This window comes from Hydra vulgaris, chromosome 13 (genome assembly GCF_038396675.1).
Source record: "Hydra vulgaris chromosome 13, alternate assembly HydraT2T_AEP".
Taxonomy (NCBI): Eukaryota; Metazoa; Cnidaria; class Hydrozoa; order Anthoathecata; family Hydridae; genus Hydra; species Hydra vulgaris.
In genome coordinates, this window is record NC_088932.1 from 46,976,670 (window position 1) to 46,995,133 (window position 18,464).

General features: G+C 26.0%; 1 protein-coding gene across 2 annotated transcripts in view; it reads right to left on the reverse strand.

The window, feature by feature from the left end:
- Window positions 1-18,464, reverse strand: part of LOC100211830 (ubiquilin-1) — a 91,668-nt gene that overhangs the window by 36,026 nt on the left and 37,178 nt on the right. For both annotated transcript variants that reach the window (XM_065816332.1, XM_065816331.1), the window contains exons 3-5: window positions 14,907-14,956; window positions 12,945-13,004; window positions 2,186-2,246 (exon numbers count right to left, since the gene is read on the reverse strand). In XM_065816332.1, coding sequence (XP_065672404.1) covers window positions 2,186-2,246; window positions 12,945-13,004; window positions 14,907-14,956 — 171 coding nt within the window. The remainder of the gene's footprint in view (window positions 1-2,185; window positions 2,247-12,944; window positions 13,005-14,906; window positions 14,957-18,464) is intronic.

Sequence of the window (18,464 nt, forward strand, 5' to 3'; positions counted from 1 at the left end):
TTTGTACCAATACATGGCATCACTCATTTCCAGCATGATGGCGCACCTTGTCATGGTACCAAGACTGTTAAGGACTGGCTGCATTCTGAAAACATCCCGCTACTGGAACTTTGGCCAGGCAACAGGCCAGATCTCAATATTATTGAGAATGTTTGGACTGTAATGAAGCAGAAGATTGCTGCACATAGCCCAAGTTCTGAAGATGACCTCATCAACTGGATTAAACGCATGTGGGTGCAGGAAATTACGCCGGACTATTGCAAGAAACTGTGTGAATCGATGCCAGGACGTATTGAAAATATTCTCAAAAATAAAGGATTTCATTGTAAATACTAAAATATGAATAGACATGCTGTTTAACCTGTATAGTGTGAATAAACATTCGAAATATATGTACTGATTTATAATTTACTACTTGTTTTTCTAAATTTTGAGTGTTTTTTGTAAAAAATTGCAGTGGTCACAAACTTTTGTCCATGACTGTATATATATATATACATATATATATATATATATATATATATATATATATATATATATATATATATATATATATATATATATATATATATATATATATATATATATATATATATATATATATATATATATATATATATACTCTTATATGTTGTCAGAAAGCTTTTTCCGTATTTTGTTGACGAAAATAAAAAATTAAAATGCAAGACCGGAATTTTTTTATTTATTAATTGATAGACTGCCTGCCTTAACCAAACCCTCAGTCGATGTAGCAGCACTCCCTTGCGAGTCAGGCTATTTGTCAGTTGATATAGCAGCATTCCGTTGCGAGTCAGGCTATTTGTCAGTTGATGTAGCAGCACTTTGTTGCAAGTCAAGCTATAAGATAGTCGATGTAGCAACACTCGCATGATTTACAGTAAAAAAAATAAAAACATTGTTTATATTGTTAAAAACATTCAGAATGTTTTTAAAAACATTCTGGTCAATTAAATTTGCGTTTTTGTGGTTTTTTTAAAAAACGAATAATTTGTAATTAAATTATATATATATATATATATATATATATATATATATATATATATATATATATATATATATATATATATATATATATAACCCAACTAAAACAAAACTCATCAAACTAAAATGCTTAGTTTATTTAACTTAATTTTAATTATTCTTATATTAAAATTCGTTAAAGAGACTTTCGTTGCCATAGAACGTCATCGTTTATAAAAACAAAACAATTTTTTTATTTTTTAATAACATTTATTATATAAAATGCATACTTTAACAATCTATATAATACAAATTTAAAAAATTATATACAACTGTCAATTATACTTTTAAAAAAAATCATTATCAGTAAATTGTTACTTTATTTAAAAGCGTTCCACTAGTATAAAGACATTGGTTGAGAAGCTTTGATGTAATTTATTTTCATTTAAGGTATAACTTAGAATATTTTTCATTCAGCGCATTTTTAAAATGTTTTTTGAAATAACAGGGTCAAATCGTCAAAGCAAAAGGTGATTTGCCTGGTCATATAATGACATACGATCGCATGTCTTCCTGTTAAAGACTGATATATATATAATACATATATAAGGTAAGTATGGGTATTAAGGCCCACCTAAAAAAATGAAAATGTAAAGAAATGCTGATTTTTTTTTGCTGCCAGTGATAAAACCAGATAACTCTAATATTTTAATGTCGAAAAAAAGTTTCACAATTTATTTTTTCCCTAAATTTGGATTAGTGGGCCTTATTACCCGCCGGGCCTTAATACCCATACTTACCTTATAGGGGAAGTTTGTGTACCTAGGGCTGGATTTTTTCAATGCCCAAATTCTAGGTCTCAAAATTGTCTAAAAATAGTGAAACTGATATGATCACAACTCAATTACTTTGTATTATATAGCTATGATGTCTTTAATTATAAAAGTTTAGTGGTTCTTGGCCACTAATTTTTAAAGTCTACTTTAAATCTTATTAAAAATTTTAATAAGCTTATTAAGCTATATATATATATATATATATATATATATATATATATATATATATATATATATATATATATATATATATATATATATATATATATATATACAACCATCACAGCATCATTTACAAGCTAATTAAAATTAAAATGGATTTGCATGCAAAAAAGAAAAACTGTTTTTATTCCAATTTAAAATCTTACCTCCACCAAGTCCTTCAAAAATTGGCAATCTTGAATTTATTGGGTTTGGAGTTGGAGCAGGCTTATGATAAAAAAAAAAAAGTTTTATAAAAATTTGATCTAATTTCATTTTTTTTTGTTCATTTGATCATGGCCAGCTCTTGTCAAAATGTTCTACAGGATTCTATAACATTTTAAAATTTAAATTCAATGGGTTTTAACTTTTTTGATTTTTCACAATTTTTTTGTAAAATATCTAACATCTATTACAGGCCTCCATAGGACTTTTTAACAAGAAAGCAATTCAATTTAAGTAAAAATCTTAACTCAAATATATAATAAAAATGTATAATACAACTTCCAACATTTCAAAGTCATTATATAAAGTAGGGTGACATATAGTATAATATGGATAGGTGGGGTAACATTGATATATTCAATTAGTATAGATAGAATAGATTATACATAATGCTAAAACTATGGAACTTACCAACACTTTATACACATAAATAGTAAAATAATTTCAGTTATTTTATGACATCATGACTAATAAATGTAAGATTTATAAAAGAACTTATTTGTTAAAGAACTATTATTATAGTTGAAATATTAGTCATTGCATTATTTTCACAAATCAAATTTTATAAAGTTATCATAACAACTATTTATAATGGGTTTTAAATTTAAATAATTTTATAATTTTTTATAAATTCAAACTACTGATCATTTTTTTTTTTTTTAAGTTAACTTTATCATTGGATTATTAGTTTGTGACTTTATCATTGGTTTATTAGTTTGTGATTTTATCATTGGTTTATTAGTTTGTGACTTTATCATTGGTTTATTAGTTTGTGACTTTATCATTGGTTTATTAGTTTGTCTAATGTTGAAACATGTTTTTAATCTAATAAAATTTAGAAAAGTTCACTGTATTAATCATTAGTCAATAGTCATGGAGAAACTGGATTTTTACATAATAGAGGTAAAAATAAATATTTTACTGGCAATATTACAAAACTATGCTGTTTTTGTCATTAATAGTAATAATAACTATTGTTATGCTAATAATGCTCATAACAAATTATTTAATAAATGATAATAATATGTAGGTCTTTTTAAATTTCATTAACACAAAGCCTTAGGAAGACTTTCTGCCTCTCTCTTTTTAATTAGGATTTTATAATATTTTAGTATTAAACACATTTTTTTTTAAATTTAACCAAGTTAATTCTGTTACAGGAAGCACAGTTGTTACAGTTTTTTTTTACTTTAAATAACTTTAAAAATATCAATAACTAATAATTCCCTAAACATTACTCAGCTACAATGATTAAGAATCAATCTACTTAACAATATAGTTTACAAACTATTGTATTAGCCATGTCTGGACTCTAGAGCTAGGTCTGTAAACTTATTCCAATTAATGCCTAGAAAGTGTCGTGACTTAAAGTGTGTGTAGAGTTAGGTGCCTGCTGTTATAACTGATTTTTAAAAAAAACTTAATAAATGATGTTATGCACTCTTTTTATATAATTAACTAAAAGCCAAGACATTAGTAGAAGCAAGCAGAACTAAAAAGATTATATAAAGATAAACTTGTATTTTAATATATTTTTAAAATAATATCAGATTATATTGTTATTAATGATTTGTTTACTAATAATCTATATAATGGATTGCTTACTGTTAGTTAAAATAAAAATTTCCATAAAAAATAACAATTATAACAAATATACCTTAATACTTCCAAGGTTTAAAAAAGTTTGTAACAACATTTTCAAATTAATAAACCCATGTTGCTTAGTATTAAGTCTTTTTTAACTTGAAGGAATTTTTGTGTACTAAATAACACTTTACACAGGATAATAATTCTTTAAATTACCAGCTAATTTACCTTAATAGTATAAACGTTTTTAATGGCAACAACATTCAGTCAATTATAACTATTTTTAGACTTTTAGTCAAAATACAGCAAAACTTATATCTAAGCATTAGAAATAAATAAATACATAGGTTTACCCACAGCCATTGCGTTTAACAGAATAATGGATAAGTTGGTAAAACACGCTCAGCTGTGCAAAAATTAATTATATTAGTAAAACTTTTAATATTTAAGTGTTTTCTGATTGAATAGTTCATCATTCACCGTTAAATAAGATTTTAGGTTTTTCTTACAAATAGTTGTGTTTTATTTGTCATGGATCATATTTGGAAGTATATTTCAAAGTTTAGGACCATAGTGGGATAATGCTCAATTACCAAAATGATTACTGCATTTTGTTTCCTTTAATTTTAGTGTTCTTTCTGACATTAAGTAGTAAACTAAATTGTATAATGACGTTGGTGCATCATTAAAAGGACCTTGAAATAGAATCTTTTTCTAATTTTTATCTGAATTGTTAAACTACAAATAGAATCTTTTTCTAATTTTTAGCCAATCTGTTAAACTACAGGTTTAACCTGAATTTAAATTAATTTTCTATTCTGGTTTTAAATACTAGTCTTGCTGCACAACTTTTAACAGACTGCAGTTTTTTAAATAGCATCTTTTCAATTCCAAAGTAGAGGGAATTGCAATAATCTAGCTGTGCAAATATAAGCAAACATACTATGGTGCACACATTTTTGTGTGATAAGAATCATTTTATTTTGAATATTTTGCTCAATATATAGTAGCAATTTTTAACAATCTTATTTATTTGTGTTTTTCAAGATAATTCGGAGTCAACAAATCTAATGCATTCCTTGTTAACCTTTAATAATATCTTTTTGATTGCTAGGCGGCGCTTTAATAAATATTTTTGTTTTTGATAGGTTAATACAATAGAATGATTCACTCATCCATTTATCTCAAGATATATTGGTATATCCGGGGGAAGTGCATTATATTGAGATGAAGGAAGGAATGCTTTCAGAGTTTGATAATCATCTGAGTATCCAAAAGTTTTAAGATTGATTAGGTTCAGATATTTGTATAGTATACAATTATCTGAACATAATCAATTGTATAGTTATTAAAGAGTTTTGGAACCAGGACTTGTGGTGCTCCATATTTACATTTTGGTTCGTGGAATATGAGTTACCAATTTTAACATTTTGGGTACGCTTAACAAAAAAAGATTCGAACTACTTGTGAACTATACCTATTTCACTAGTTAATATAAATTTTATATATAACATTATATAAACTATCTTTATATATTTTGTTAAACAAATTCTTACTTAGCATCATTATATTGCATGCTGATTTAGGCTGATAGTGTCATAAATTAATTAGTGAAAAACCAATAATTTTCTTTGTTTCTGTTATAGCAAACTGTATTTAATCAAATTTGTTTTATGTTATATCATTTTTAAAAACATAAAAATTTAAAAAATATACATATATCAGAGTGTAAACTAGCTTTGTGGGGCCCCATTAAATGCGGTATTCCCAAATGCTCATAAAATTTAAACTTCCAACTTCTCTCATTTTTTGACTAACTTTTTTAAAAGACCACCTCTGAAATATAAGTTAAATACAAAAAATATTTTATAATTATAGCAAACTGGTACTAGAAATTTATTTAGTGATAAAAATAGATTTTTTTACTTTGCTGCTTGCTTGTCTTCAAAAAAAAATTTAAATGAAAAAAAAAAAGGTTCATTCAAACATTTAAAAACAAATTTAAATGTTTGAATGAACCATAGTCGTAATAACATTTCATGAAAATGAATGAAAAAATAATTATTGGTATTCTTTATTTGCACACTATTGCTTGTGATTGCACACAATTGTGGCATATCAATATTCTTTTGTAATTAAATGATATTTGTTGTTGTTTTTGCTGAGACTTTATAATTGTAACTTTATTTCATTAGGCAATTTATGTATAAAGAAAATTAACATTAATTATGAAATTGAACTCACAATAAATGTGAAATATGAAATTTACAAGCTCATGTTTACTTTTCAAAACCTTTTCTATTTTTAAAACATTTCTTTTGATGACACAATTTATGATATGATGGTGTAAGGGTTCATCCATAAAGGACGCCAAGATCATTGGCTCTCTTCTGCGGAGATTTTCATTGAACCAGTGAAAAAAAAATATTAAAGAGAATACTTTTAAAATGAAAATGACAATGATATATTAAGATTAAAAATAAATCATTCTTAATAATAATTAATTTACACTGATTAAAATAATTTTAAAATATATAATTCTTATTATATCTTTGGAAATCGAAGCTTAATTTGCCATGTCGTTGTGAAACCACATTTAACTTTGTGTTGATTTCCTATGCATCTTCAATAAATGTGACAGACAGTATTTTATTTTATCTTTAGCGCTGTCCAATCTATGTATGCAGTGCTGAAGTGGAGTAGAAGAAGAAAGAATATAAAAAAAGGACCCGGCGCATTCCTGGAACTCATTTTAATTTCAGAGAAGGTAGGGGGGGGGGGAGTGATTGGGAAATATTTTGACAAGTGGGAGGGGGCTAGGTGATTGGGAAATATTTTGACAAACTCCTAATTTTGTCAACACTGTACCAAACTTATTCCTGGTTAACACCCTGTATGTATGTGTATATATATAAATGTATGTATATGTATATATATATATGTGTGTGTGTTGTGTGTAGGGCTGTTATTGATTAATCGATTAATCGGTTTTTTTTTGATTTGATTAATTAATCGATTATTCGAAAAATTAGAACGATTAATCGACGTTTTATATTAGGATTTGGTTTTATATAAAAATAAGCACTTTTTTTTTCCAATTTTTTCCATCTTTAAACACCGGATCGTCGACACTGGATTTAGTAATTGTTTCATGTTAAACCACGGAACTAACTATATAGGCCATAATTTCCAAGAACATCTTGAATATTTACATTTATTACTTTTATAAAAACTTTAATCCTCGTGTTTTACTTCATAATGGTATGTTGATAATAATCTTTTTGAATGTATTTTCGTGGGAATGTGTGTTCTGTTTTGAATTATAGTGTACTTACAAAGATTTTTATAAATTGTATTATAATTTTAGGATTTATCTGACAATATATGCAACAGCAATGATATATGGGTGCAGCCAAAAAAAAGAAAGTCTAAGGTTTGGGTTCATTTATTAGAAAATATAAACGATTCACGAACTTTAAAATGCAAGCATTGTGACACCAAATTTAAATTGCATTTATCAACTACATCCTTAATGTACCACATGCAACACAAACACGACCTTCTTTTAGAGTCTGCTTCAGGAAGCTCATTAGTTGCACAAAGTAATTCTCAAAAGATAGTTTCATCCTATTTTCAAAAAAAAAATTCTTGTCCTGGGTTAATTCTTGCAAAGTTAACAGCTTTAGATAAAATACCGTTTTCAACTTTAACAAATAGTGAAGAAATTATCAAAGGATGGAAAGCTCAAGGTTTAAAAATGCCAACAACAAGACAAGGAATTAAAAGTATTACACTTGAGTATGCTGACCAGATTAGAGAAAAATTAAAAAGTGATTTAAAAAAGAGAATAGAAGATGATGAGAGATTTTCATTATCATTAGACGAGTGGAGTTCCAAAAAAAACAGACGTTATATGTGTATGAATATCCATATGAAAAACGGAATTGTGATTAGTATTGGTATGATAAGAGTAAAAGACACAATGCCAGCTACCAAGGCAGTTGAGATTGTTATTAAAAAACTAGACGAGTTTGGTTTGCAGCTCAAAAACCACATAATTGCTGTTATAACAGATGGTTCGTCTGTAATGAAAAAAATGGGACGATTGATGGGTATTTATCATCAAATTTGTCATAGTCATGGCATACATTTGGCTGTGGTAGATGTTTTATATGCTAATCATACAAATTTAGTAGAACCTGATGACGAATATTTTGAAACAGAACTTGATAACTCTTCAATAAGTGACGAATGTGATGATGATGAGGAAGATTTTGAATTATGAAATCGAATTTGTTAAAGATTTTTCATCAGCAATAAATAAAATTAGAAAAATTGCTTGTTTTTTTAGAAAATCACCTGTAAAAAATGATTTCCTGCAAAGAGAGTGTCAAGAAAAACTGAGAAAGGAAAAAGTGATGATAATTGATGTACGTACACGCTGGAACTCAATGTTGGCGATGTTAAAGCGGTTCTTGGAGTTAAAAGAAATAATAAAATCAGTACTAATAAATTTGTCAGTTATTCATTTATATCCAACAAATTGTGAAATTAAGCAGGTTGAGGAAATTGTAGAATCATTAGAAATCATTGAGGTAAGTTCACTTGCATTGGGAAGGCGAGATTGCAATATAATTGATGCTTTAAAAATATTTGAATTTTTACTTTCTAAATTGAAAACTCAATCAAGTGAAACTGGTATGAAATTCTATGAAGCAGTAAGTAAAAGAATATTTGAACGTAGAATTATTAATGTAGAAGGCCTGTTAGAATATTTAGATGATCCCAACACTTACCTAAAAGCACTTACACAAAAAAATGCAATATTAAAACGACCAACAAAAAACGAAATTGCTTTAACAATTAAAGAAATTGTTCATCGTTTATTTCTCATTGATCAGAATGTTAATGAAAATAGTTTAAATCAAGAAGATGAGGCTACTCATGAATGTACTGAAAATATAACAAAAAAAGAAGAATTGAATCACATTTTGTCAAAAAAAAAACACCAATGTTTCAACTGTAGTAAATTTTCAAAACAACGTTTCATCTATTAAAAAAGAAATGAGCATTTTTGAAAAAATTAACAAAAGAAGTGGAAGTCATTTATTTGAACAAATGTACAATGCTTTGTTAACTATTCCACCATCGTCGGTCGAAGCTGAAAGATGTTTTAGTGCGGCAGGGCTTTTTGTAACTAAATTGAGAACATCCTTAAATGATGAAACTATTGATTCTTTATGCTTTCTTCGCTCATATCTTTTACAGAAACAAAATGGACATGAAATAAACATTATTTAAACTTGACTAGGGGAAAGGCGCCTATGATGGCATAGCGCCTATGATGGCATACCGGTCATATTTCCATTAAAATTGGTTTTGGTAAAAAAATGATTAGATCTACATGACTATACTGACTTTACATTAGTTTTAGTGAAAAAACGTCCCTTGTGCACAAATATTGTTTTTATAATCAACAAAAATCGATTTTGGGATGTGCTGTTGTAGTTTTATTTCCTTCATATATTTAAGATTGTGATTTTACTATTAACTGTGCAGAAATGAAATTTTCATGCATTTTGTATTCAAGTTTTGTGCATTTAGTGGAATAGTTACTTTAATTTTATCTTTTGAACAAAGCAGACACAGCTTGTTTTAATGAAAATGACGACTTTTACCCATGATGGCATACTGACGAGTTGGGGGTGTTGAAATATTGACGAGTTGGGAAAACCTTTTTTTTTTATAAGAAAAACTTATTTTTAAGTAAAGTTAAAAGAAAGTGATGCTCCAACATTTTTTTTTTGGTCAAAAAAATACATAAAACGCAATATATCCTATGCGCATGCGCAAAATTTTACAATGCTGGTGTGTAGCATGAAATGGTAAATTAGGATGGTTTCGAGTAATTTCTGACTTTTCTGAGGGAAGACTCTAAGGTTAAATGAAATCATTAAGTTATCCTCGATCCTAACTAGCCCCATCCTCCCCTATGCCATCATAGGAGCAGTGGTTGCCTATGATGGCATACTTGTGCTTTTTTTTACAATAAGGATAACTTATAAAAAAAATAAAACTGATGAAAACTCCCAAGGTAATTATTGTTCTAGATGTAACAAGGAATGTATCCATATCAAAACTTTTATTATTGGTCTTCAGGATACTGAATAATGAAGCTTCAAAGTTAAGTATGCCATCATAGGCGCCTTTCCCCTATATTAAAAATTTCTTATAAAACTTATATTTGAACTTCTGAAATGTTTTTCACTAATGTATTACGATTTAGTTATAAAACTTATTATGTTTTCAATAATTATATTAATTAAAGTTCTTTACCTCTTTTAACCATTTTAATATTATAACCATTCTTATTACAGTGGACTGTTTTATTACTTTGAAACAAAATTAATTTATATTTAAAAAACTCAAATAATACTATTTCTTGTGTAATTAAAGGAAAACTTTATTTTTCATAAATTAATCGATTAATAATCGATTAATCGTTTTTTTTTAAACCAATTAATCGTTAATCAAAAATTTCTCAAAATGATTAATCACAACACCCTTAGTTGTGTGTGTGTATATATATATATATATATATATATATATATATATATATATATATATATATATATATATATATATTTAAACAACTTTAAAATGTATTCTACACAATAGAGTGCTCAATGTTCTTAAAAGAACAGAGTAATTAAATATTAGCAGAAAATCACTTAACAAAAATTTTTGTCTTTTTACACTGTGTTTCATCAACAAAGATTCATCAGAAATGAATGATCAAATTATTAAAACTTCAATTTATACAAAAATGAAATTACAGGAAGTTGCAAATGTCTAAATTACTGTAAATTTTCACACATTTGTGGAACTTGCTGACACTATTATTAAAAGAATTTTTCAGAAATGATTACTTTAAAAATGTTTTTGATAGTTGATTCGATTCTGTTATCAAGGTTTATTTTTTTAGCAATACTTCATCGGTGTAAATAATATGCCATTTTAAAAAAATATCGTTCCTTTGCCAATTATGCCCCTGACATGACTGCCCCTGCCCAAGCCTTTGTAACACTAAAAGACCATAAACTAAATTTTCAAAACAAACTTCCTTGTTGGTTTTTGGTTCCCTCAAAAAGTGAGATTGGACATGTAAGCAAAATTAAATTGGACATAATTAATAATATTCTTAGAGATAAATTAAATTTGCAACAGTGGAAAAAAACCACTGATGTTATAAATTGGTTCTTCATAATCAAAAATAAAAATGACTATATTTATTCAATTTGACATTAATGATTTTTAGCCCTCAATAACTGCATTCTAGAAAAGACAATTGAATTTGCAAAAAGCCACACAGTTATTCCTGATGACACAATCCGTATAACAAAACATTGTGGAAAAACCTTACTTTATTTTAATAAAGAAACTTGGAAAAAGAAAAACATACATGACTGCTTTGATGTAACAATGGGCAGTTATGACAGAGCAGAACTTTGTGAATTTGTTGGACTATATATTTTAGATTTGTTAAGTAAAATAATCAATATAAAAGATTTAGGCCTTTATAGCGACGATGGTTTAATAGTAATGTGTAAAAAATCTGTTCCACAGCTTGATAAAATTAGAAAAGATATAAAAAATTTTTAAAAAATTGGCTTTCAAATCGAAATTAACATAAATTTAAACATTGTGAATTTTCTTGATGTCACATTTAACCTCTCTGAAAATTCATATAAGCCTTTCAAAAAACCAAACGATGAATTATTGTATGTTAATATTAACTCAAATCATCCACCCCAAATTCTAAAACAAATCCGGATTTCAAGTAATAACAGATTAAACCAAAACTCCTCTAATGAAAACGTATTCAATTCCTCTAAACGAATATTTGAAGTTGCCCTAAAAAAAAGTGGTTTTGAAAATTTTGAACTAAAATTTGACCCTGAAAAAAAGAATACAAAAAAAACGAAATAATACTAGAAATGTAATTTGGTTCAACCCCCCATATAGCAAAAATGTTTCCACTAACATAGGAAAAGTGTTTTTGAAATTAGTAGATAAGCATTTCCCGCCCTCTAATAAATTACATACAATTTTTAATCGAAATACAATTAAAGTTAGCTAAAGTTGCACAAAAATATGGAAAGAATTATAAAAGGTCACAATAATGCTTTGTTAAGCAAAAAAGAAATCCTAAATAAAAAAACTACAGAAAATTGTAATTGTAAACAAAAAAACATTTGTCCAATGACTGGAAGTTGTTTATCAAAAAATGTGGTATATAAATGTGTTGTTTCCTCTTAGAATGTACCTGATAAACAATATATTGGCATAACAGAGGGTGAATGGAAAAAACGTTTTGCCAATCATAAGCAATCTTTCAAAAATAAAAAGTATTCAAAAGATACCATGCTGTCAAAATATATATGGGAACTAAAAGAAAAAAATATCGATGATTTTATACTGAATTGTTCTTAAAACAGCGCCTGCATATAACTATATTTCCAAAAAATGCATACTATGCCTACAAGAAAAATTTGAAATAATTACACATGCAAATCAAGAATGTTTATTAAACAAAAAATCCGAATTAATTTCTAAATGTAGGCAAGAAAATAAGTTTCTCTTAAAAAACTATAAAAATAAATGAGTTCAAATAATATTTACATCAAAAACCCATTTTTAAAAAAAACATTTAAAAAAAAGCATAAGTAATCATTTCTAAAGAATTCTTTTAATAATAGTGTCAGCAAGTTCCACAAATGTGTGAAAATTTACAGTAGTTAAGACATTTATGACTTCCTGTAATTTAATTTTTGTATAAATTGAAGTTTTATTAATTTGATAATTCATTTTTTGATGAATCTTTGTTAATGAGACACAGTGTAAAATGAAAAAAATTTTTTATAAGTAATTTTCTGCTAATATATATATATATATATATATATATATATATATATATATATATATATATATATATATATATATATATATATATATATATATATATATATATATACATACACACGCATAAATATTGGAAAAATATTGAAAGAATTATTTTAAATTAAGAGTTTCTAAAATAAATTAAAAATTTACCGAAGGTCTAGATGGTGCTGTTACAACAGGTGTTGATTGGTTAGGAGGTTGGTCTTCAGTCTAATGATAAATTTAAATATAAAATTTCAGTTATATACAACTAATTAATCACATAAAAAAAAATAACTCCTTTAAACTTTTTTTTTAGTTACATTTTTCAATATAAAATTAAAATAAATGAATATATATATAGTTGTTGAGCGCTCGCTTCATAAGCGAGAGGTTCCGAGTTCGATCCTCACCACATCTCTGGTAATACCATGCTCAACTTGTTTCTCCGTGCAGTGGCCTTGTTCATCAAGGTTCATGTTTCAGAGTTATAGAGTTGAGAGAGGGTTGTAACCAAGCAGCCTCCTTGTCTGTAGTGGCCTTCACAGCCTTGGGGAGGTAAACTAACATAATATATATATATATATTTTTTTTTTCAAGTTTTTGCACAAACATCTCAAACATTTCTAGGTCGGCCGTTAGGTTGGCCATACCGAATGCCTACCCTAATTTCGATTCGAGGTTAGAAATGAGGTTTTGCCAAATCTCAAGTATCCTGATTTAAAAATGGCTTGCAAATTTACATTTTAAATCTTAATTTTGGACTAGTTTTGTTAGATTGTTAATTCCAAACAATGAAAGATTTTATTTAAAGTCAAGTCATCTTGTTTTAAAATATCTTGTTTCAAATTTATAAAGTAACCAATGAACGATTTTTTAAAAAGTACAATTGTTTTAAGAAGCCAATAAATTTTCGCTAAGTTGTTTACACACATTTAAATTTTGCAAATCTTTCTTGTATTTAAAAGTTCTTGTTTGTATTTAAAAGTTGGTTTTAAAATTAAATATAAAGTTTAAAAGTTGATTCAAAAATAAAATAGCAGTTTAAAGAAACCATTTAATATCAAAGGTAAATACTTATGAACATTATATTTAGAGTATATTTAATTATTGGTGTGAGTTGGTTGACATCAGCATTACAAAAGTTACGAAGCCCCCTACAACACAACATTTTAAAATTGAGCTAATCCAATATATGGTTGACAATAATATTAAATCTGAAATCTCACTCCTAGAGTGTTGAACAAGTGGTAAAACTTGTGAAGCATCCCAATATGTTAATGGATTCGAGAATCGACACAGCTGCATTTTAACTACACTACTAAGCAGGAAGATGCATAAACCATTTATTTCAAAAGGGCATTATTCCCATTCTTATGATGATATTTTTTAATTAAAAATGTTTTTCTAAAAAAATATGTCCCTGTTTAAAATGTTTTAAATTGTGAAAATGTTTATTTTGATATTCTTATGTAAATATAAGAATAAAAGTTTCATTATTTAAATCTTCCAATAGTTAACAAGTTGTTATAAATTTAGCTTCATTGTTAAACTTATAACTTACAATAACTTTAAATCATTCAGCAATGCAAATAATACTAAAAAACATTTAAATATCAACATATTTAAAACATCAATTTACGCATAACGCTTTTTAAAGTGTTTTTTTGCATAATCCTACAAATCTTAAAAACTAAATCCGCAAATTTTTGCCAACCTCTACTTTCCTAATTTCAAGGGTTGTGTATATATATATATACATAAAAAATACATATATATATACATACATACATACATACTAGGTATGTGTTTATTTATGTATGTATGCATGTATATGTGCAAGCATGTATGTATTTATTTATGTATAAATGTATATATTTATGTATGCATGTATGCATGTGTGTATGTATGTATGTATGTATGTATGTATGTATGTATGTCTGTATCTATGTATATATATATATATATATATACATATATATATATACATATATATATATATATATATATATAAATATATATATATATATATATATATATATATATATATATATATATATATATATATATATATATATATATATTATATTACTAACTTTTTTTTTTTTTTTAAACTTATATTAAATCACAAACCTTTATATCCTTTTTTATAACAAGATGAATAGTTGTTCCATCGTGAATTCCTAAACATTAAAAGATTTTTTTGTTAAAGAATTTTAGAGATTACGAATCTGAAAAAAAAAAAGATGTTTTGCTGAAAGGGTCAGCATTATTTTGAATGGGAAAATTACTAAAATTTGACTAATTATAGGTTATAAATATGTGTAATTATAACAATTATATGATTAATATAATTAAGAAAAGTTTTAAAAAATTATTAAAATACTTAAACTCAGTTTTATTGAAGGAAAGGTGTAGAGTTGTGTTCTATTTGAGATTATATAAAACTTTAGCTTGTTTTTCAAAGTTAGCTTTCAATCATTGATAGTTAAAAAGACAAGAAAAATGAAAAAAAAAAAACTTGCTTTACTGAATTTATTGTCACTGAAAACCAATTGAGTAACAACTCACTAAAGATGAAAAACACAGAGAGATACAATTCAATATGTTCTATTAAGAGAACAGCGTCATTAACAACAGAATGATTTTAATAAAAGATATGGCAAGAAGGTAGCAAGTTACGCTAAAAGCATAATAATAGAAATAATAATTTTAGAATTAATAATAGAGACTTAAAAAAAATTTTAAGTCTCTATTATTAATTCTAAAAAACTTATTTGAAAAAAAATTTGTAACTTTTTCTTTTAAATATATGTTACCAAAGAAAATAAAGAAGAGTTTACATTGGCTGGATATTAAATAATTTAAATTTTATATGCCTAATTTCTTATTTGATAATTTCTGAAATAAAGCAAATTGAAATTGCTTTAAGATACCTTAAGAGATAGAGTGAGTTCTAAAAGATTGCTTCTATTATCTTTCTAAGATGCAAGTGAACATAACAGACACGTTGCAGGTTGTTAAAACAATATACAATTATTCTAATGAAGAAGCTTTTAAGAGAGAAAAGAGAAATGTTAAACAAATTAAACTATTCTTAAATGACTGAAGACGATCACAGGCGACAGATTTTTTTTTAAACATTACTAAAAAGAAACAACTGAAGAAAAACATGCCAAATTAGATGTCATTGAACTAGCATTGGGCAGTAATTCAACAAAAGTCCAGTATTAAAACTTATTTAAAAGGAGATGTTATATAATTTGCTGAAACGAAACATAATAAAAGATTGAACTGCGCACTACAAACTAAACACACCAGACATCTAATATTTGAACTAAATGGAAAAATGCTTTTAAACCATAAATCAGCATGGAAACTAACGGCCGGTCAACGACCGCCAAAAATGACAAAAATTGCTATTTTAACATCCCAAATTTTCATAAAATTATCTAAATTATGAAAAAGTGTTTTAAAAAGTTTTATCGTTTTCAACAAGCTACTTTAATTCATATTGACATAAACTATTGAACTTATTTAGGTTACTTTCATTTTACTGGTAGTGAAAATTCGTTTTTCATAATTGATTGAAGTTTTAATTTTATTATAATTTTAAGAAAATAAAATACTTTTTTATTATTAAATTAATATGTTATTTTAATAATAATAATATATAATAATTGCTGTATTTAAATAAGAATATATATTAACTGTACTTATTTACATACTTTTGGTATTTTTCTTTAAATCTTTTTATTTACTTTTTGGTAAGTTTTTGGCACAAAGTGCAATGAATAAATAAGTGGTTTATAATCAAGTTAAAAATTACTATTTGCGCGCTTGCATTTTTTTCTATAATAGGATTCTTAAAAATTAATATATTTAGTAAAAATCTTGTTTTGTGTAACATTAGTAATGTAATTTAATTAGGTTCATAAAACATTATTTTTTTATTATTAAAATAATATTATTTTGATAATAATGATATATAATAATTGCTGTATTTAACTAAGAATATATATTTTTTAACTGTACTTAATTACATATTTTCGGTATTTGTCTTTAAATCTTTTTATTTACTTTTTGGTAAGTTTTTGGCGCAAAGAGCAATAAATAAATAAATGGTTTATAATCAAGTTTAAAATTACTATTTGCCACTTGCACTTTTTTCTGATAGGAATGTAATTAATTTAATAAGGTTCATAAAACGATCGTCTTCTTAATATTAAGTATTTAGTAAATATTATCAGCGCATAAAGTTAATAACATTATTATTAACTAACTAGTTGATCGGATCTGTAAAAATACGGGTCTTTATAAGTCTATTCCACACCAACCTTTTCTATACTATTTCCTTATATATCCTAGCTTTACGGACCCATAAAATGCGGGTCTTTACCAAATCTACCATTTCTAAACTTATCTATTCAACACTGGTCATTTCTATACCTACTGTTTGTTTACTTCAATGTTTTTAGGAAAAATTAATTATTTTTAAAAATTGCTTTAAGAGCACAAAAATTAACATACGCACCTTTTTCGCATACCTAGAGCTTATAAAAGATTTATAGTTAGGTTTGTTTTTCTTCTAAACCCATATCATTGATAGCTCAGTCGTGTAGTGCACTGCTGTCAATGTTGATTGTTTCATATACTGCCTGCAAACTCAACATATGCTGAAGACATTTACACTTACAGATGTTTGTATGCAATGCTATACAAACGGCAGAACTAATATCTTAGACCATTAAAAACTATAGAATATAAAATGCTGAGGGATCGTCCATAAATTATGCAATGCTAAATTTATTTAAAAAAAAAAGGAAATCTTTAGTTCTTTAAGGCGGTGATTTTCGTTGAACTAAATGAATGCAATTTAGATTTTTTATTTAACGCACAACTCTGCGAGGGAAAACTTTTGATCTTTTTTGTCTTGTTTATTTGTGAAATTTAGGGTTGCGTAGTTTTTGGACAATCCCTAATCTAAAAGTTAAGCCAAAAAATAATTGAGTATAATACTATGTTGATAGTCATCTAAATTCTGTCCTTGTTGCGCACTCGGTTTAGAATGTTTAATGTTGACATGGTAAAATAGTTGTAAAACTCTAAATTTCCTTATTATATAAATATTAAATAATTTTAACTTTCAATTATTTTAAAAAATAATAAATTTAATAAAATGGTATATTTTAAATATAAAATTAGAATTATGATCTTATTAAAAGATTTTTTAAACCCCTGACTGTTTTAAAAAAAGTTTAGGTCACCGCGTGGCAAGTTCAAATCATCAGCTTGCTTTTTTTTTTAAATTATTGTTACTTAATGTGCAAAAAAACAACAACTTTATAGTTCTATAGATTTTATATTCTATATATAAACATGTATATATACGCATTTTCCTTGCTCGAACTCAACGTAAAAAAACTTGAAATGTAAAACTAAAATAACATAAGTATCTTAATCATGACACATACACAACAAATTTCCCCCCTTTTTTTGATGTTTTTAGCATTTTAAAAATCTTTTTGTTTGTTAGAGTGTAAAAGTGTATAATATCGTTACATTTGTTTATATATAATCTCTATAAAACTATTTGTAGAGATTGTATAGAAACTATTTATACATAATATATACTATAAAAGTATTTAGTATTTTGAAAATCGAAAAAAATTAATAAAATAAATAAAATAA